Below are 21,076 nucleotides of genomic sequence, written 5' to 3'. Positions count from 1 at the left end.
CAAAATGTCACGTGCTGTACTATTTGGGTGCACGTGCTATTCTATTGATAGGCAGGGCTGTAGTGGAGTGCTATGTGTAGATCTTTTGATGTGTAGGTACATCACAGATCTCGGAATGAAAATAATGAAGTAGAGAAATGAGCCATCAACCAACATTAGGTAGGTAGGGAACATTGACAACTCACCTGCTAATACACCAGCTCAAGAGCATTTGTTGGGTCACAGCAGAAAGTATATTCGATTAAGTGTAATGCTCTCAAAAATGTATTTGCACACAAGCAATACACAAGCAATGCACAAGCAATGCACAAGCAATGCACAAGCAATACACAAGCAGTACACAAGTATTACACAATCATTACACAATCAGTACACAAGCAATACACAATCAGTACACAAGCAATACACAAGCAATGTACACAAGCAATATACACACGTATTACACAAGCAATGTACGAATGTACGAGCCGTGTGTGACTCACTAAGTAATGGAATGTTTAAGAGTAATCGCAATAAGACGAAGTAATTCTGGAATTCGATGCAGTTGCTAACTATCTCATTAAAAAAGTCTATGTTGTTATTCAATAAAGTGATTACTGGAATGACAGTCGGAGAGACATATTTATAAGGGCAAAATAAAGATGCTGTTAAGGAGAAATAATTCGAAAACGCAGATAAAATTTTAAAAATTCCGCACAACCCCAGATTTCATAATTACTTTTCAAGTTCAACAAGAATTTCGCCGCGGTCAAACCACGCACGATCAATTTTCCCTACCATGTATTTGTACCATTAATTCTTTTCAGTGAAAAGTGTGACTGGAAAAAAGTGCGCCATATTTACATACTATGTTTTTTATAAATGAGTGGGATTCGTGAATGGTAAAAATTGACGATTTATTTGACCAATGCAGCGCCGCGCATCAACAATAAAATTAAATGAATCCAGAAAATTGCGAAGGAGGAATTTCACTGTAATTAATTAACACATGGCTAGCGTCGCGCGCAGCATAACAGACGCTTCCTATACACTTAATTATAGGGGAGTGGTCTATATTGCGAAGGAGCAGACTTTTGTCATCATCGCAGGTCCATCGGGCCACCTCATATATCCAAACCCGATTACTTATTCCCTACGATCTTTTTGCCTTCGGCAAGAGTAGGGGAAAAAATCAAGCGTAGATAAACGGTTTTTTCGTTTGAGTCTAGCATTAATATTTTTCAAAAAACGATACGTCGCGTGTGGTAAGCCAGGCGTGCCGGGGTCTAGTATGCCGCATATTATAAATGTTTTTAATGTTCCACTAATCGGTGTACAACATCAAAAGTAGAGGCAACATTTTCGCTAGAATCTGTACGCAATAGCATCATAGATGATGCTGATAATATGCCCAAATTCCTTACAGCACAGCGTACTCAATTACTCTAAATTGATTCCAGGGAAGATGCAATTGTTAAGGATTAACACCCGACCTCTGTACGTGACCCGGCCGGCCGAGGTCGCTACATATCCCAATCTTTCAAGAGGAAACATTTTAATACAAGCATTATAACATTATAACATTATAACATTATAACATTAAAACATTATAACATTACAACAGCAAGACACGGGTTTCTAAACACATTCTTTGAATCACTCAGTTAGTTAACGTTATTATTCATATGGGAACTTAATAATTCTATTGATTCCATTAAAGCCATTTTACATTATGGAATTAGTGATTGAACTAGTTGTAAACCAGTATAAATAATTGGCAGATGACCCGGATCAAGATAAAACGTGGAGTTCGTGTGACAGCTGCACTTGCTTTTGATTGTGAACTAATTATTGGTTGAGAATAAAAAAGTGACTACGGTAATATGGTCCGTAGTTGTCTTTCGTCGGCCTTTAATTATAACAAAATGAAATATTAGGTAAGCATCAAAAGCAAGATTTAGGAGAAAACACTAAGTAAGACTTTGATATACGGAGCAGCATTATCAAATTTCTGCTCTTTTAATTCTCAAACAATTCCAATAACAGAAACATAAGTAATTTTTCCTAAATTTTCAGCTCATTTTGCAACAAACTCATTTTAGCGAGCTGAAGTTTGTGATCGTAAATAACGTGCACATGATAGCTTTTTATATTTATTACTCGCATACACATGTTTATAAATACCACAGAGGGCCACAACAACGAAAGCTATATTTACCTCGCCACCAGAAGAAAATAAAACCATTATTCCAAACTCAGAAACATGGCCCAACATGGCTCCTTCATGTGACATTAACACGATGGTGTGTGACAGTAAGTGTGACAGTAAGTGAACAAGAAGGCCGGATATATTCGTGAGGGAAAGTGCAGTATAATATAAACTATAATATAGATAATATGTATATTAATGCGGCGCTAACAGTTGCAATTAGGGGTAAGGCAGGTCTTGTTGCAGATACCTGTGTATTGTTACCTGACTGCTGGGGAGAGGTGCCGGACCTGCTTACAGTCTGATAAATGAGGGTACAATATAATATATATTATAACATATTATAACACATTATAACATATTATAATATATCATTATACTGTTCTGTATACATAATATATTGAAGTGTATTACTACGAGCACTGAGCTTCTTTGGAATTCAGGGCAGAACAAAAATAGGGAAGCCGGGATGTGTGTACGGATGTCACTCATCACTAACTAAATTACTGTAAACATTGCAATGTGACATTCCTTTCTTAACGTTTAAACGATAGTAAGCTGTGTGTTGTTTTACTGGCGGACCTCTCGTGAGCAAATAATAAAGGAAAGATAGATAGTGGTCGGTGGGGAGCATCTTCATGGATAGTGCTGAACAACATAGGGTGTCTCTTGAAATAGAAGTGGAAACTAGTACAGAAAACATTGAAATGTAGATATGATTTGAGTTTAATGCAGCTACCGTTCCGTAGTGCACGTGACACTAAGGGAACACGTAAATACATCAAGTCGTGCTGTGGGCACATTGACCGAGTGGTCCTTTAAATTCCAAACGACTTGTTAGGCAACTACACAATATGCGACCACTTGTACCATCTTGCCCATCAAAATACATGACAAAATATTTAAGAATGTGGCTGTAAATTTGGTCACCTCAAATTATTAAGCAGTAGATATTTCTTCAAATTAATGATCAATAGCTTTTACATTAAATCCGTATTATCAAAGGTGGAAATCCAAAAGTAAAAGTGAGAGCAATCTATTCACGTGTCCTACCTATTCCTTTTCATAAATTTAACGCTACCGTTGGATGTGTGATAATAAGCCTCATTATAAAAAGTTGTAAGTTATATAAGCAAGACATTTTTAGGTGAGTGTCGCATATCATTACACAGTTTCCCTTTACTTAAGGTACTTATTTATAGCGAACACTATAAGACTTGATAAGAAAGATCCACCATGCCTCAAGTTGGTCAGATGATCCCACAAATGAAGCATTACTGGGCTACCAGGGAACTAAAGTCAATTAATATAACACATTTATAAGATTCCCCGAACAAAGAAACGTACTATTATATATATATATATAATACATATTTATATATTTTTGATATAGAGCTACTTGCCACTTAGGTGATAGGTCCAGGATCATTATAATACATAGGACTTCTAGGCAAGGTGCTTAGACACGTACTATTATATTTACTATATTGTTATATTTTCATCGCTCCGCCCGGCACCAGCTCACAGACCTAAAATGACGATACTTTATTACACTATTATATATTATATACACTAGTTCTATGAGGACACATGCCTAAGTTTGTGAAAAGCAACGCTTTACAAAGAGGACAGTTGTTAGGGTCCACACAGTACAGAAGTCATAAGTGACTAAAAGCTAGCTCTAGCAACGCTGCACAACGACACTAAATACATTGTCATTACTTTCTGTGCAAGTTATATTGGTGATTAGTTCAACAACATTCGTCAGATTTTGCATTGCAGCCATATTTCGCTTACATTACTATTATGTGGTTATGGCAAAATGCATAAACTAATTTCCCACTTTCCCAATAGAGAATTCTACAGAACAGACCACCTATGTTTTCGGCTTTTACAACTTTGCCGAATATTAAGGGAGGCCATGAATGTTGTGGCCGCATACCACATTAGATGTCAATGCAGTGTGTTCTAGTTATTGCTTTTGAACCTCATAAACTATAATTATCAATGCTTACTAAAGTATGGCTTCAATTTAATCAATCACAGTACTAAAACCACACAACTCCTCCACCCTTCTAGAAAGAGGCTGGCCAGACCTAAATACAATCACGTCAAATACTCTTACGTCATATAAAACATTAGTGAAGTGGCAACCAGAGAGAGAGAGAGAGAGAGAGAGAGAGAGAGAGAGAGAGAGAGAGAGAGAGAGAGAGAGAGAGAGAGAGAGAGAGAGAGAGAGAAAGATAGAGAGAGAGAGAGAGAGAGAGAGAGAGAGAGAGAGAGAGAGAGAGAGAGAGAGAGAGAGAGAGAAAGAGAGAGAGAGAGAGAGAGAGAGAGAGAGAGAGAGAGAGGGGGAGCTCCGTCACAGAGCAGAGAACATGACGTCACACACAGCAACCTGGCCCTTCCATCTCCACAATAAATGGTGTTATCTGATCTGTATAATTGGGGTGATGCCATTATTACAACGGAACACCAACACCCGGCCCTGTAGTTCATTAGCATAGTGTATCTCAACTAGCTGTTATACTGCTCACTCAGCCTCGCCATCTACTTTGGGGCTTTTGAGACGCGGAAAAAGTGGATTATTGCAGTTTAATGGTGAAAAGAGGTTGTGTATTACTTAGGAAAATTCCTCAAGAAATCGTGCTAAATTTTGCAACAATTTAAAAAACCTGCAATTAGGCTTGATTGTTGAGAGTAATTTAATATTATTTAACGATACTAAGTTTTATGGTAAAGAAGTGCTGGTAATTGTGATATGTTAAAGCCGCCCTGTAACACACAAATGACATTTGTCATTCATGGTGATATGTGCTCTAAATGCTGTATACTTCATTTTAACTCTGGTTTGGGGTCATGGACGCTTAGCTACGGGCTAGCGTCATAACTAACTCCCTCTTCCTAATTGATATAAACTTACTTAGACTAGCACAATATTAATTGTAATACCGATCTACATTATGGGTGAAATTCAGGAATCTATAAATTTTAATAAATTGTTCATGTACAATTATTTGAACTGATGTAAGGTTTTGAAACCTTACAAAAACTTTATAATCATTGACAGCAACCCCCTAATGATCGTAGCCTATAAATCTTAACAACTTGTACGGGTTCCCATTTACTTCAACAACAATTACTATCAAGGAGATGCACTTTTCCACATCAATAATTTGATTATTAAAATCATGAAATTCCCGCAGATTCTCAAAATTCTGACACGTATCAAAGCAATGGCTGTTGAAGAGAAACGTGCAATGTTATTAAACTCCCTCCAATGAGAGAGCAGTGGTAGGTCACGTGAGTGCCAGTAACACCACACAGTCACATGGCTCCGTGTTAATATATATGCACTGTGTGTGTAGTGTGTAGGTCAAACTAGCAAGTCTGCTAATATAACACATTGCAACCAGTCAAATTTACTGTCTAGTATCGAATGCGCAGCAATTGCATAAATTGAATTATTTCAATATTTGAAAGGAAGGAAACAATTATAAATAGTAGATGCTCTGAAGTTAAGTGACATTTTACTGCTCTGAGTTCTGAATATATTGTGTATCAATAAAACCGTAATTTTCTACTCAACACAGTATACAGTAGCAAACAAGTCTGTCAGAACGAAAAGTTATGCCTTTTATATTTAATTGGAAATGCTGTACTGTCATTTTAAAAGCACTAAACTTTTTTAAATATACCAAGTTTGGGTGCTGGGAACCTTCAATGTTTTTCAAACTCTGTGTGGACACTGGACACCTAATAATAATAAATTGAAGTTTAATAACACCACTTTTAAGATAAAACTTATACTCAGCAGTGTTTAATCTAAACATCCCAGAAAAGTACTTGAATAAGATAAGGACTGGTAACGTATGCTTGAAAATATATTGCTAAGTCTTATGACGGAAAATGATACTAATATGTAAAAATCTAACACCAATATTGACCAAAATAAATTACCTTATATAAATTATTCCAAGTATTTTAAATGTAAACAATCAAAGGTATAAAATTCAAGGAATATTTTTGGGAGTTGTAAAGTGATGCAGTAGTGCCCTAAAAAGGCACAGCACGAAAAGTTAAATTTTAAGAGGATATCCTATCAAAGGTGGTTAAAAAGGCTATCTGATGGGTTCAGAAGCAAAACTTACTGTTTTATTAGATTTGTTCGAAATGAGACTGTTAAAAAACATAAAGCACTGATGGCGAAAGAGTATTATAGTATAAAAGAGGCTGAATTGCAATTTATTCATAACTAATATTTATGTTTGAAAAAGATGAGACCTTATAATATGTACATGATCAGTAAAAATCCCAACCTGGAGCAGATACTAGTATTTGGAGAATCTTCTTCTGGGGGATGTATCTTCCGAAGAAATTCGAGAATTTTCCAGAAGAAATCCATCAAAGAATTTACTGTATGACCTCCTTGTCTGAAGAGTGATGTTTCAACTTTAAATGCATTGTTATTTCAAATATTTATCTGGTAAAATGAAATAGCAACTTTTCTTGTTCTTTTTTTATAATTTCTCAATCCTAATAAGTTACCTAGTTAAATAGGAACCCACTACCCATTGGCTCAATTCCCCCTCCAAAATAACTCACATAAACACAATATTGAGTCTTAAACTTTTCATAACCTGGTAATGAGTCAGGTGCATGTCTGAACACATAACCTACCAATAATAATAATAATAATAAATTAATGTTATTTTGATACAGCACCAAAAGGTTAAATAATTTAAATTTAACCCTTATGCTCAGCTGTAAATGATACCTAAATGACAGTAGAGATCGTGCATCTCGCCTTGGACTGGAATTAAAAACGGAAGTTTATAGCTACAAGTTAAATCCTGACTAAATAAGGCAGAAACACCTTTAACAAGAAGATATCCAAGAAAGGTTAGCAGGTTTTCTAACAATGCAATGTAATGATACTTAATTGGTATTTCTCAGATTTTAAGACACATGATTTGTTATGTATCCAAATCCAGGATACATAACATGAAAACTTTGTTGTAACTTTGTATGAAATTAAAAAGCATTAATATGGAGGATGTTTTTCTACATGCCTTGGTTGCACATGCAATGAATGTTAAAATTACACTTTATATAACTGCAACACATAATGGTTGAAATAATAACTAACAGTGAGGTGAAAAATAATTACTTATTTACAAAAGAAACAACTATAAGGCTGAATACTGAATAGGTTTAATAAATCTAAATCTGTACAATAGAAGAGTTTCTCAGATCTATTTTTATCAAAATCAAGGAGTGGAGATTTTCAATTGGTGTTAACTGTATATAAATCACGATCAAACCTTTAAAATAATCTTTTCTTAAGTGAGCAAACAATTACAACTATTTTAAGACAGGTACACCAAATATAAATCAAACAAAAAATACACTGTTCTTTAGTCAAATTCATTATAAAGAATTGTGAAACCCATTAAACGATGAAAATACTGCTCCAATTTTATTGATCATACGTCTGAACATATGGTGGACAGATTAGAGTTCGATGATGATTGACAGAAAATTACTTGAAAATCAGCACCCTTGAAATTCAAAATCACAAGAACCAACAACAACAACAACGAAAAGATATCTGTATGAGGACCTTTTAAGACTAGGTTTACAAAAAAAACCAAAGAAGGAAACTTAAATGGCAAATAACATATTAACTTCACAATTGAATAAGCTGTTAAAAATTCGTTAAAGGACTACAATGTATAGCCATCTAAGTGGAGGGAAAGCTTATATTATATTAAGCATCTTTAAAGGGTGTAATATAATTTAGAACAACAAAGTATAGGTTTTGGCATGTTAAAGCAGCCATACTTCATATTCACAATTAATATAGATATGAGAAGAGAATTCGACATTATTAAGAGAAAAACTATTATCAACATACTACATTATGCTGGTCATGGTAAAGATAATGTTTGACTAGTTCAGTACTTGCTGTCTAACACCTTCCTCGAGGTCAGAGTTAAGTTATCATTGATCAAAGAGTTTTAGAGTATGTATCAGAGCCACCTATATCTGACATGGGACTAACTGAGTGGGAGTATTCAAATGACTATGACTTGGCTGATGAAGATATTGAGGCGTTCTCTGATTGGAATCTTCAAGTGAACGCTGGTAAAACTGAGTTCAACACTATATGCCTAGCCAAGAAATCCTATAAATACAGCAAAGGTCGACCTGTTTGTAATAATGATCCCTCTTATGTACTGAGAAAGATATGGAAAGGCACATCATTCTTGCAAATCTAGCTTTCAAAAAGTTTGAGAAAAACTGGGTCACTGGCAAGATCATTTTTAGAAAGAAAGTTGAAACTGTTATTTATGTAACTCTTATCTAATGATGCCCAAGTTGTATACTAATGTACAATTTAAACCTTTATTGCAAAGATAGACACTTTATACAGACTTCATTTAAGAACAATTTGAATCATAAGGTGGTATGGCCAAAAGGTACCATCGGAAACATTACTTTTATATGTAACAGATTTAAAATCGAACAATACAAGTTTTTCTTTGACGGATGTTACTCGTCTAAATTTCTTCGAAGTAGCACGCGCCGCTTTCTTCTCGATGGCAAGTGCTACGAAGTAGCGCGCGCCGGGCCAGATCATTAACAATGGTTAAGTTTTTCTGTTCTCATTTCTGAACGAATCGAATGTAAAATATTTGGGCACATTTTATTAAGGACTGTACCAAGGAAAACTTTGTATCACATCGTGATCCTCACGGTTGTTTCACTATATAACCCCTGTAGAGTTTCAACGATACAGGGGGAGCCGCGCACTTCGTGCGCGGCGGGTCATACAACGTATGACAATGCGCAGCGGGTCATACAACGTATGACAATATATAACCCGGCGCGTGCTACTTCGTAGTACTTGTCTCCAGCCTCTGGCTATAACTAATGTATTCATTTGTAGCGCGATGCGTTACTGTGCCGCGCCGCGCACTCAATGAGGCTTCTCACAGCGACACCTCTCTAGATCGGCGAAATGCGTTACTGTGCCGCGCCGAGCTGAGATGAATTGATTGCTTTAACCAGAGCCATTTCGCTTGCAGTAGCGCGCGACCGCCGAAAGAAGCGCGTCACGCAGTACGCGTAGACACATGTGACATGGCTATGTGAAGTATATAACTTATCAAAAGGTGGCGATTATAGATTCGATTTGGACCGTTCTGTGGATATGCTTATTATACGCTTTTGGTATTTTAAAGTACAGATTTGTGCACTTTTGATTGACGATGTAAATCCTTCGCATCTCGCCGATCTGTGGTTGCGAGAAGCATTATTGGATGCGCGCGCGGCCCAGTAGTGCATCGCGCTACAATGTGCACTTTAATTTTTATTTAAACACTTTATTTAAACACTTACCATAAAATCAAAATTAGCATTTACAAATGTACACAAAACGGTCCAAATCTAATCGCCACCCTATCAGTATCAAGACGCGCGCCGAGTTGGATTTGTATATATATTCTTAACGGTTTCAATGTTTCATGTATTTGGTATAATATTTGCATTGTCAGACATTGCATTGTTTATCAAAAACGTTGTATATTTTAGCTTTTCAATGGATAAAATGCTTTTGCTATAATATTACCTTGGCTTGTACATTTGAGGACTTTTGATGTTTGACTTTGCCGCTTTTGTTCCGAATATTAAGAGACCGTCGCCGAGTCCACTAGCTCGGCGAACGTTTTTATCTTGGTAAGTTATTATTATTAACCTACAAAGGTGGGCTCTTACTAAATCGTTCGCCCAAAAATTTTACGTGACTTTGGTTTTTTTGGTTACATAAACCCTAACCCTAACCATAACCCCGAAGCTATCCATAATCTTAACCTCAACCCTAACCCTAACCCGAGCCCTAAATAATCGAATTCACGTTTTACTAGCCTGTAACGTGACCAAAACGGTTTTTTGCCCATAACTCTCCAGGGAAGCATTTTAACCCTACGTCATGGGGGGTGATTCGGAATCAGCGTCCAAAAATACACCGATCTAGATCACTTTCATGCCTAAAGGGCCTTTTCACAAGAATTTTCTTAAAATTTGGGCGAGCGATTTAGTAGGAGCGACAAAGGTGGCGTACTTCATCCTGTTTGCCGTAAGTCCACCATCGGCCATATTTTTTAGTTGTATCTTGAATGTGTTTATAAACACAAAAGCACGCCCTCGGCCAACGGCCTCTTTCCCTCTTTCCCTCTTTCCCTCTTTCCCTCTTTCCCTCTTTCCCTCTTTCCCTCTTTCCCTCTTTCCCTCTTTCCCTATTTCCCTATTTCCCTCTTTCCCTATTTCCCTCTTTCCCTCTTTCCCTCTTTCCCTCTTTCCCTCTTTCCCTCTTTCCCTATTTCCCTCTTTCCCTCTTTCCCTCTTTCCCTCTTTCCCTCTTTCCCTCTTTCCCTCTTTCCCTCTTTCCCTCTTTCCCTCTTTCCCTCTTTCCCTCTTTCCCTCTTTCCCTCTTTCCCTCTTTCCCTCTTTCCCTCTTTCCCTCTTTCCCTCTTTCCCTCTTTCCCTCTTTCCCTCTTTCCCTCTTTCCCTTTTTCCCTCTTTCCCTCTTTCCCTCTTTCCCTCTTTCCCTCTTTCCCTATTTCCCTCTTTCCCTCTTTCCCTCTTTCCCTCTTTCCCTCTTTCCCTATTTCCCTCTTTCCCTCTTTCCCTCTTTCCCTCTTTCCCTCTTTCCCTCTTTCCCTCTTTCCCTCTTTCCCTCTTTCCCTCTTTCCCTCTTTCCCTCTTTCCCTCTTTCCCTCTTTCCCTATTTCCATCAGCTGACTTGACTACCTCTCCCTTGACTTTTGTTTCTTTCATTCAGTATCCTTGACTATTCTCCTTTGGTTCATCTCCTTTTTTTTATAAGTACATTATTTGTTTATAAATACATTATAGAACCCGTCGGAAAATTATCCAACTCAATTCTGGATGCAAATACGATTGGTATCTTCAAGGGTTTTTATTAAGTATTTAGAGTTCTGTAAAACTGCAGTTACAAATGAGCTATGGTATTTAGTATTAGTCAAAATAGTGGTACTTGCATTAGCTCTCTAGTCTCTCTGATTCTCTCTGACTCTCTCCCTTTAAAGATATAATTATAATGAGATCGTGTATTAACCACATTATAATTCTTTCAAGTTTTATAGTTCTTCTTGGTTTGATGAAACAAGTCGAGTTTATCATAATGATACAAGATTGACATTTACTGTTCGTTCCAGCATTCTCTTCGTGTTCATGTTTGATGTTTTTTGATAAACTCACGGAACACGAGTGGCAATATTATCTCCCTCGATACAAAATAGCGAGAAAGTTAGGAAACATGAGTGTAAACTTGTTAGCGCCACTGTGATGAAGCACCGAACACAACAGACAATAAACCATTTGCCAGCTTTGCTTCGTTGATTTGGCACCACTGTGTGGATTCGATGACGACGACCACAACCACAAATAACTGATGTGCATTGTTCAGTTCGCGTGAGTTAGCGACTGGTTTTTTTTTCTGGTGGGGACTGGAGATCGGAGGTGACGTAAACTTTTTTTGAAACTTTACGCCACTGAGTTTCCCTACTTCGTATGCACTATGCAATATCTAAATTAGAAAACCTCAATTTAACAGCTATGAACGATTTACAAGACGCATTGCAGGTGGCATTGAACAGCAAATTAAATCAGAACTAGCGACTTAATGTCTTTAATTTGAATAATCCTTCGTCAGTATATTTTTCATTTGTCTGTTATCCAGTTATCGGTTATCTTTCACGGACAGATGTTAAAAATATAGTAAATCAACCATCATACCAGTGTCCAGCGTGAGGTTTCCTGTAAAATTCACTTTTGAATGTTGTCGCATAATCATTTGAGCCATATGTTATCAGTACAGTGCTGAATAATGACGATATTCTGTTTCATTAAATCAGCTCGTATCATCTTACTTATAATTCAGAGAATTATTTTTGTTGTCTGTACACTGTACGACCGCCCACGTGCAAATAAGGTAAAAAGCAAAAGCTTGCGAAGTGACCATGGTAACGAGAGTTGTTACACGCACGTGCACGTGCAATGATTGTTAAAACGGCATTTTTATCGGATTTGGTGATATTACGTTGTGTTTAGTGCGAGCAACATTTTAATCGGCTGTATCTTCGGTTGTGTAGGATATTTTTGACGCGATTTAAAATTACTAACAAAAAATACTATAAGATTCCTCCCTGTGACCACGGGTTTTCTAGTCTCTACTATAATTCAAAGAATTATTTTTGTTGTCTGTACGACCGCCCACGTGCAAATAGATAAGAAATAGGTAGTTGCATAATAACCATGGTAACTGGAGTTGTTACACGTACGTGCACGTGCAATGATGGTTTTAGCGTAATTTTGATCGGTTTTGTTGATATTACGCGCGCTGTGTTTAGTACGAGCAACATTTAAATCGGCTGTATCTTTGGTAGTGACGGATATTTTTTGACGCGATAAAAACTGAGTGCCAAAGAAATAGAAAACTACTAGATTCATCCCTGTTACCACGGGCTTTCTAGTCTCTATTATAATTCAAAGAATTGTTTTTGTCTGTCTGTACGACCGCCCACGTGCAAATTCGGCAAAAAGCAAAAGGTTGCAAAGTAACCATGGTAACTTTGTTACACGAGGATTGTTACACGCACGTGCACGTGCAAAGATTGTTAAAACGGCATTTTTATCGGTTTTGTTGATAATGATATTACGTTGTGTTTAGTGCGAGCAACATTTTAATCGGCTGTATCTTCGGTTGTGTAGGATATTTTGACGCGGGTTTTCTAGTCTTACTTATAATTCAGAGAATTCTTTTTGTCTGTATGTACGACCGCCCACGTGCAAATCAGACGAAAAATATGAACTTGCGTAGTAACCATGGTAACGAGGGTTATGACACGCACGTGCACGTGCAATGATTGTTTTAACGTCATTTTGATCGGTTTTGTTGATATATTACGCTCATTTGTTTAGTACGAGCAACATTTTAATTGGCTGTATCTTCGGTTGTGTAGGATATTTTTGACGCGATTTAAAATTACTAACAAAAAATACTATAAGATTCCTCCCTGTGACCACGGGTTTTCTAGTCTCTACTATAATTCAAAGAATTATTTTTGTTGTCTGTACGACCGCCCACGTGCAAATAGATAAGAAATAGGTAGTTGCATAATAACCATGGTAACTGGAGTTGTTACACGTACGTGCACGTGCAATGATGGTTTTAGCGTAATTTTGATCGGTTTTGTTGATATTACGCGCGCTGTGTTTAGTACGAGCAACATTTAAATCGGCTGTATCTTTGGTAGTGACGGATATTTTTTGACGCGATAAAAACTGAGTGCCAAAGAAATAGAAAACTACTAGATTCATCCCTGTTACCACGGGCTTTCTAGTCTCTATTATAATTCAAAGAATTGTTTTTGTCTGTCTGTACGACCGCCCACGTGCAAATTCGGCAAAAAGCAAAAGGTTGCAAAGTAACCATGGTAACTTTGTTACACGAGGATTGTTACACGCACGTGCACGTGCAAAGATTGTTAAAACGGCATTTTTATCGGTTTTGTTGATAATGATATTTGACCAAAACCCATAATCATGGGTAGAGTGAACCGCTGCCAGTGTCTCTCTTTTCCAAACAAAAGAAAATGATATTAATTTGAGGAACCGTCTGCAAATGCAAATTGATACCGAGAATGAAATCGGTCGCTCGCTTTTCCCATTCAATAAGCTTTATTACAATACGTAAGCCGTGAATGAATGGGAAAAGCGAGCGACCGATTTCATTCTCGGTATCAATTTGCATTTGCGGACGGTTCCTCAAATTAATATCATTTTCTTTTGTTTGGAAAAGAGAGACACTGGCAGCGGTTCACTCTACCCATGATTATGGGTTTTGGTCAAATATCATCTCTTTTTGATTATAATGTCAGGATAATTTACACAGTCGAAACTTAATAAGGAGGTAATTTCAACGATTTCGAAATTTTACCTTTGAAAACGTTTCCTTGTGTTTAGGTAGGCATATCTGTCAATAACAGACTGAATATAGCACTTTTTACTCATTCAAGTTGGCATTAAATTCATATATAATGCCATTTTAATATCGTGGGAAAGCAGAATATATTCGAAATCACGAATGAGCAAAATTCTCACCTTTCGCACGTGCAAACTTTGAGCGGACGTTGCGTGCGCATAAAATATTGAATCACCATAAATTTTTGCATAGTGTTATTTAATATATAGTTTGATAAGCATGAAAAGTTTCAGAAGATTTCAAAAAGAACTTGGATCACAACGGGACTCCAAAGTTGGTAAAAATCGTGAAAATAACAATTTTTAGTGATTTTAGCTATTTTAAATGAATTTGGGCGTGTCCCCACGTGTGCAACTTTTCGATTTTCAACTTTAAAACTAACCTATAACTATAAATAATTGAGCTCCACAACCCAAGGGATGGCCCAACACCAGAGAATACTAATTCACAACTTTTGTGTTTTTATAAAATTATTCTTCAAAAAAGCACAAACTTCAATAGCGAATATCTTTATGAAGGAGCAAGGTAGGAAAACTTCCCGGTAGATTTTCAGAATGCTTGAACAATTATCTAAGATGAAAATGTCCTCAGATTTTGAATAAAATTACTCCTTAATACTTTAAAATCGATTTGAAAAGTTGTTATTTTGTCAAAAATCAAGTTTTAAAAACACTTAAATTGATGACGTCATCAAGTGATGATGATGACGATAAATTATTTTTCGATATAATGTAAACTAAAGTATAAACAATTATCTTTAAAACCTGTGGTTCGAAATGACTGTATCTTTTATACTTTTGAATCTACGGACACTTAAATGTAGGCTACAATTTACTGCAAAAGCGTCTATACATATATACATATATATATACATATATAGCTTCACGACAATCTGTTGTAAAACAGGGGTTCCAGAAAACCCACTTCCCGATACTCCTGCAACATGAAATTTTTTTTACAGTCGATTTGGACAAGGTCTAGACGCTCTGCAAAGTTTCAGATCTCTAACTCAATTTTAACATGGTTTTTAAGGCACCTGAATATGGCGATTTTGGGTTTTTTACCTAATTTCGTATAACATGCTGGCGCGTATTTTGCGCAAATTTCTTAAAAACCTCCACATAACTATTTCTTATTCCTGTCATCATTAACATTGAATTAGAATGTTTTGAACTTAAATATACCTGCTGAACTACTTTCGATGAGTCTTAATGCCTGGAAAACAATAAAGGGGATATAATAGTATAGGGGGTACATAGTGTTGTGAATATAAGGGCAACGGTTATGCTTGCCAGCATTGTGATTACGTTGTGTTTAGTGCGAGCAACATTTTAATCGGCTGTATCTTCGGTTGTGTAGGATATTTTGACGCGGGTTTTCTAGTCTTACTTATAATTCAGAGAATTCTTTTTGTCTGTATGTACGACCGCCCACGTGCAAATCAGACGAAAAATATGAACTTGCGTAGTAACCATGGTAACGAGGGTTATGACACGCACGTGCACGTGCAATGATTGTTTTAACGTCATTTTGATCGGTTTTGTTGATATATTACGCTCATTTGTTTAGTACGAGCAACATTTTAATTGGCTGTATCTTCGGTTGTGTAGGATATTTTTTGACGCGATTTAAAGTAAGTCTTCAGTTCTACAAGTCTTTTAAGTAGACTTATCAGGTCTTTAGGATGTTCTTAGTAACTACTTTGGATTTGTGTAAAGTTTGATAATAATTTAAACTTACTAACAAAAAATACTATTAGCTTCCTCCCTGTGACCACGGGTTTTCTAGTTATATTTATAAAGAAGGACTGTACGTACGACCTTATGTCGGTAAAGTTTCTAGTTTCGTAATCTGATAGAACTGCACACATGTGATCATGATCAAATGTGTGCAGTTCTATCAGATTACGAAACTAGAAACTTTACCGACATAAGGTCATACGTACAGTCCTTCTTTATAATGATACGAGCTGATTTAATGAAAGAGAATATCGTCATTTTAGTGCACTAAATTCGAATTTCGTTTCATAGATATTTGTTGGTTAGCAACTTGGAAGCTAGCGGCGCCGGACAGTCAAATGCTTGCATTTCAACAGGGACTTCTCAAGATGATGTGTTACCCATGTGTCCATGTGACATGTCTCTTGACCAAAATTTTGAACAATGCACATATCAACCTTTGAAGTTTCCAGGTTTTACTTATCAACGTGAGAAATGGTTCTTCCTGAGAAACTAAGTGTTGAGTAGGTCTGTATTTCAATATGGACACGTTAATTAAATTAAATAATTAGATAAATATGTAAAATTACTTTTTATTCTTCGAGTTTAAAGTTTGGTTGGTGGTTATTAATATTAAGGAAGTATTTTGTTCTAATTTTCTAGAATATTCATTTTATTTCGCCCAGTTACATTATACTGCTACATAATCGTTTTTCCAAAATGCTCCGGAATATAATTGGACTACTGCAGCTTAGCCTTAACAGCTCTTCAAATAATATTTAATTCACTTAGGACGGTTATCGAATATGATAGGAATTAGGATGTAATACCATGAGATACTGATAGCCTCATTGATTTTGCTGCTATTTGTTTTGTGTGACTGCCTTTATTTAGTAGTACATAGCCGATAATATTGAAGTGACACTGATGCCTTAGTGATTATCTATATTGTAGATTAAATACACGCATATTTTAAAGAGGTGACATAAGCTGTAGCCATTATCAGTAGAATTATAAATAGTAACTTACGCAGTAGATGGTTATTGGTTAAGTTATCATACGATACATTATTATTATATGCACTTTTATAAATCCTTCGATTAAGTTATTTTAATACCTTACAATTGGCATTACTAAGTTTATAAATGTTACGACGTCTTATGCTTTTTTAATTCCTTCCGTATGCAATATTGTGATAGACAATATCAAGTACATTGTTGTACATATTAGGACGCAATGAAACTACCGGACTACGATGTGACTTGCCACCCCATATAACTGCTCTATACTTACAAATCGAACAACACATATGCCTCATCATCGCCAATAACCAATTAAATCTATTTTGCTCAGTAAACTTGAAAGACATGTTGAAGTTCATGGTTCTGCTGATCGCAACTATACAAGTCGTCACCAGCAGTGGAGATACTTCCTTGGATTATGCAAATCAAGCGGGCTGGGGTGGAGATTGCAACAAGCAGGGATCTAGAAAGCAGTCTCCAGTCGATGTTATTACTCCTGAAGCGTGCACAATGGAAAAAGGGAAATTGATAGAACTGTCAGGTACAGGATTTCATAGATGCTTTTGAGATCGAGATGGTCGATATCTTTTAAAATTTTAAAGATTTATAAAAAAATCAAGCAATTTGAAATTTCCATTTATCAGACCGATTGGTTTTTTCCGAGTCTGATGAAGTCTGATAACATCATTTTAACTTTATGGTGGCCCTCTAACAAACACTATGGTTCTTGTAAATTCAGTTGAAGCTGACAAAACTGATGCAGAAAATATGAACGACCTGAACTCAATCAAGATCACCTTCAAAAACGTGATCACCTACAAAATTCCGGGACTGGAGAACACTATAGGAAAGGTAAGACAAAGCTAAAATATATTACAATTTACCCGAGTGAGTTATCAGTATCACACTGAAAGCCAAGAACCATAATATGACTCATGAAGTTTCTTTCACAAATGTAGGTAGCGATATTATGGCAACGAAAGCAACGCCCATCTTTTAGGTCGAACAGTTTCACCTGCATTGGGGACAAAACGACAGCGTGGGTTCTGAACATTTGCTGAACGGAAAAAGATTCTCAGCGGAAGCTCATCTGGTTACCTCGTATGGGGAGGATGGAAAGTTGGCAGTCGTAGCTAGGTTCTTTAAAGTGGTTGGTATTAAGGAGATCTCACATGGAGTTCAAGTATCGGTCATCATGTTCGCGATTACAGTTTAATGAAACATTGAGGTTGTACTTTATTATATTTTTCAGGGAAAAGAAAATGATCAAATAAAGAAAATGTTAGATTCGCAATCTGAGTATGAATATGACTCCAATGACGACAAGAAAAGTAAGTTTTAGCGATGTAATGTCAACGAAACGAAACGAAACGAAACACTGTATTTACTACCCCGCTACTATGCGACAAAGATATTGTATAAAGATAACTAAATAATTTACACAATACGGTGCCCATGTCTGAGCGGCTCTCCTCAAAATAACTTTCTCTCCTCCTCGGAGCAGAAAGTTAAAAACAAAACACGGGTCTCATAAATCAAAAAATACTAAATAATGTTAAAGAGATAATATCAGATTAACTGTCGCAAAAAATGGTTAAAGTATACATATTACATAATTGATTTTATTGACACACCGATAAAAACCAGAAAAACAAGAAGTGGATACTCGGAAAACAAAAAATAACACACAAAATACTAGAAGCCACAAAAAATAGCTTAACCAGGCTATAGCTGATCATACAAATAGTTCTTTAACTTACCCTTAAAAGAGACAATATTATCAATGTTACGGACATTAAGAGGAAGATAAAAATATTACCAAAATCCTAAGGTTTAAAAAGCGGTACTGGGTACAAGTTGCGTTTTTTTTTCATGGACGTCGACGTTAAGAAAGTTTGATCTGATTACTGATGTAAATCCAACGTAAAGGTAAATATTTGGCAGCTCTCAATAGTTGTACTTGTTCTTTCAGTTAGCAGTTTCAACTTGAAAGCTCTATATCCGAGTGATATTCTCCAAGTTATCACGTATAGTGGATCCCTGACAACCCCCGATTGCTCTGAAATTGTTCATTGGGTTGTCGTTCCAGAGCGTCTTACTGTATCAACTGAACAGGTTCTCAATATTAGTCACGTTTCAGCACTCGATTATTCTCTTAGAAGGATATAGTCTTTTACTTTCTCAAATAGATAACAATTTCAAAAAATCTTTCCGGACATCAGTTATGTCTCTCTTTGCTATTTAATGGGAGCTTATAATGATATGATGGTCTTTCTTGGATTGTAAAAGCATTTTACCAAGGCCAATTTAATTCAGGATCAACATTGTGGTATTAAGTTTTCCTTCCTGTTTTACCCGTATTTTCAGTTAAACAAGCTGAGGGCAGTATCTCTTGGAGTTGGACACCGAAAGACATTTAATTGGAGAGACACACAGGACCTTAACGGCCGTTCCTTTACCAGTTACAAGTCCTCTTCATGCAAACTCTTCGCATCATCACTATTGCTGATTTTAACCATTATAACACACTAAGTTGTTGTTACATTATTCAATGAATAAACTACTGCATTTTGAACAGGATTTTGGGATTTCAGTTCATGCTTAACAGACTTATTACTTAAACATTAAAGTTACACCACTTTCTTATAGATTCGAAGATTTAAATGAGGTAGTCGACTGTATTGAATTTCCCATTCTATTTATAATTTAGTATTAAATGAATAAAATTATTGACAGTGACACTGTCACTAATGACAAATGATATAAATTGTAATGTATTTTATTTCTAACATTTTGTCTGTAGTCAGATTGTAATACTAATAGTACGTGATCAATAATATGAATTAACTTACTGATATCTGCAATAAACAATGTGTGTAACTAGTCCTCCTCATCCTCATCATCCTCATCATCCTCATCATCCTCATCATCCTCATCATCCTCATCCTCCTCCTCCTCCTCCTCCTCCTCCTCCTCCTCCTCCTCCTCCTCCTCCTCCTCCTCCTCCTCCTCCTCCTCCTCCTCCTCCTCCTCCTCCTCCTCCTCCTCCTCCTCCTCCTCCTCCTCCTCCTCCTCCTCCTCCTCCTCCTCCTCCTCCTCCTCCTCCTCCTCCTCCTCCTCCTCCTCCTCCTCCTCCTCCTCCTCCTCCTCCTCCTCCTCCTCCTCCTCCTCCTCCTCCTCCTCCTCCTCCTCCTCCTCCTCCTCCTCCTCCTCCTCCTCCTCCTCCTCCTCCTCCTCTTCCTCCTCCTCCTCCTCCTCTTCCTCCTCCTTCTACTCCTCCTCCTCCTCCTTAAACAAGCACGTGGTACGAAAGCAAATGGCATAGTTTACTGGGCTGCGCTCAGCCTGTCATTCCGCCGAATCTCTTGTGAACATTATAGCCTGAGGTCCCTTGTCATACGTTGTATGACCCGCCGCGCACGAGTGCACGGCTCCCCCTGTATCGTAGAAACTCTACACCATAGTGAAACGACCGTGGGGGTCACGACGTGATACAAGAGGTCCCCATGCAGGTAAGGCATAGTTATAAGATTAATTATTTGCCGCCGAACGGCGCTAAAGCATGGTTACAGCTTTAATTGACGATGTCTGCAATTACTTGCAACTTGGGGACCTCAGGCTATTATATGTTCATAGAGATTCAGCGGAATGACAGGCTGAGCGCGGCCCAGTAATGTCTGCAACAGTGCAACTCATCGAGATCGTTCAATGCGAAGCATGCAGCTGGAGAATGATAGTTCGCGAGGCGCGTCGAAGCGGCATAGTCCTCCAAGGTTACAGCGCAATCATGAATCATATTCGGTCAAATTTTTTAATTATAATTTAAAGCATACCCAGCAGACCTTAGTCCTTACTGGCTGGCAATATTACTACAGGTGATTTCGTCTTCACAGCTTGTTGAACTCCGCGCGCACTCGTTAGTTCATTAGATTTGCACGCTTCCAACATTCCAAAAATGCAATTGCACCACGTGTACCACGTAATACAATTCAGCCAATCAAAGAACAAGAATCCGCAAAGTTAAAGCTGCGCACTTTTATAAGGCCCAAAATAAAACTTTTCGCAATAGTTCAAAATT

The 21,076-nt window shown here is 37.1% G+C and overlaps 4 protein-coding genes across 8 annotated transcripts in view; 2 read left to right on the top strand and 2 right to left on the bottom strand.

Moving 5' to 3' along the window:
* LOC134811223 (tRNA (guanine(26)-N(2))-dimethyltransferase-like) overlaps positions 1–6,874 on the bottom strand; it is a 14,642-nt gene extending 7,768 nt beyond the window's left edge. Inside the window, exons 1-2 of one of the 2 annotated variants that reach the window (XM_063817991.1) lie at positions 6,829–6,874; positions 6,508–6,621 (exon numbers count right to left, since the gene is read on the bottom strand). In XM_063817991.1, coding sequence (XP_063674061.1) covers positions 6,508–6,593 — 86 coding nt within the window. In that variant the 5' untranslated portion in view covers positions 6,594–6,621; positions 6,829–6,874. Of the gene's footprint in view, positions 1–6,507; positions 6,622–6,793 lie in introns of both variants that reach the window. The other variant, XM_063817990.1, reaches the window with a different exon arrangement.
* LOC134811113 (uncharacterized) overlaps positions 1–21,076 on the bottom strand; it is a 114,085-nt gene that overhangs the window by 30,919 nt on the left and 62,090 nt on the right. The gene's annotated exons all lie outside the window — the stretch shown is intronic.
* Positions 1–21,076, top strand: part of LOC134811116 (putative malate dehydrogenase 1B) — a 102,930-nt gene that overhangs the window by 62,610 nt on the left and 19,244 nt on the right. The window lies entirely within an intron of this gene.
* LOC134811566 (carbonic anhydrase 1-like) lies at positions 17,334–19,762 on the top strand. The gene is made up of 6 exons (XM_063818523.1): positions 17,334–17,539; positions 17,738–17,850; positions 17,999–18,148; positions 18,251–18,329; positions 18,971–19,113; positions 19,366–19,762. The coding sequence occupies exons 1-6, from the start codon at positions 17,344–17,346 to the stop codon at positions 19,528–19,530; spliced, it is 846 nt and encodes a 281-aa protein (XP_063674593.1). The 5' UTR covers positions 17,334–17,343; the 3' UTR covers positions 19,531–19,762.

Source organism: Bolinopsis microptera, chromosome 2 (genome assembly GCF_026151205.1).
Source record: "Bolinopsis microptera isolate Bmic1 chromosome 2, MBARI_Bmic_1.0, whole genome shotgun sequence".
In the NCBI taxonomy this organism is placed as follows: Eukaryota; Metazoa; Ctenophora; class Tentaculata; order Lobata; family Bolinopsidae; genus Bolinopsis; species Bolinopsis microptera.
This window is presented reverse-complemented; position numbering and strand designations above follow the sequence as displayed.

Excerpts from the sequence above, each read along its gene's own strand:
- LOC134811566 (XM_063818523.1), top strand. The coding sequence starts at position 17,344 with ATGTTGAAGTTCATGGTTCTGCTGATCGCAACTATACAAGTCGTCACC. Across the intron at positions 17,540-17,737 it reads GAAATTGATAGAACTGTCAG|TTGAAGCTGACAAAACTGAT; the intron begins GTACAGGATTTC and ends TTGTAAATTCAG. Across the intron at positions 17,851-17,998 it reads TGGAGAACACTATAGGAAAG|GTCGAACAGTTTCACCTGCA; the intron begins GTAAGACAAAGC and ends CCCATCTTTTAG.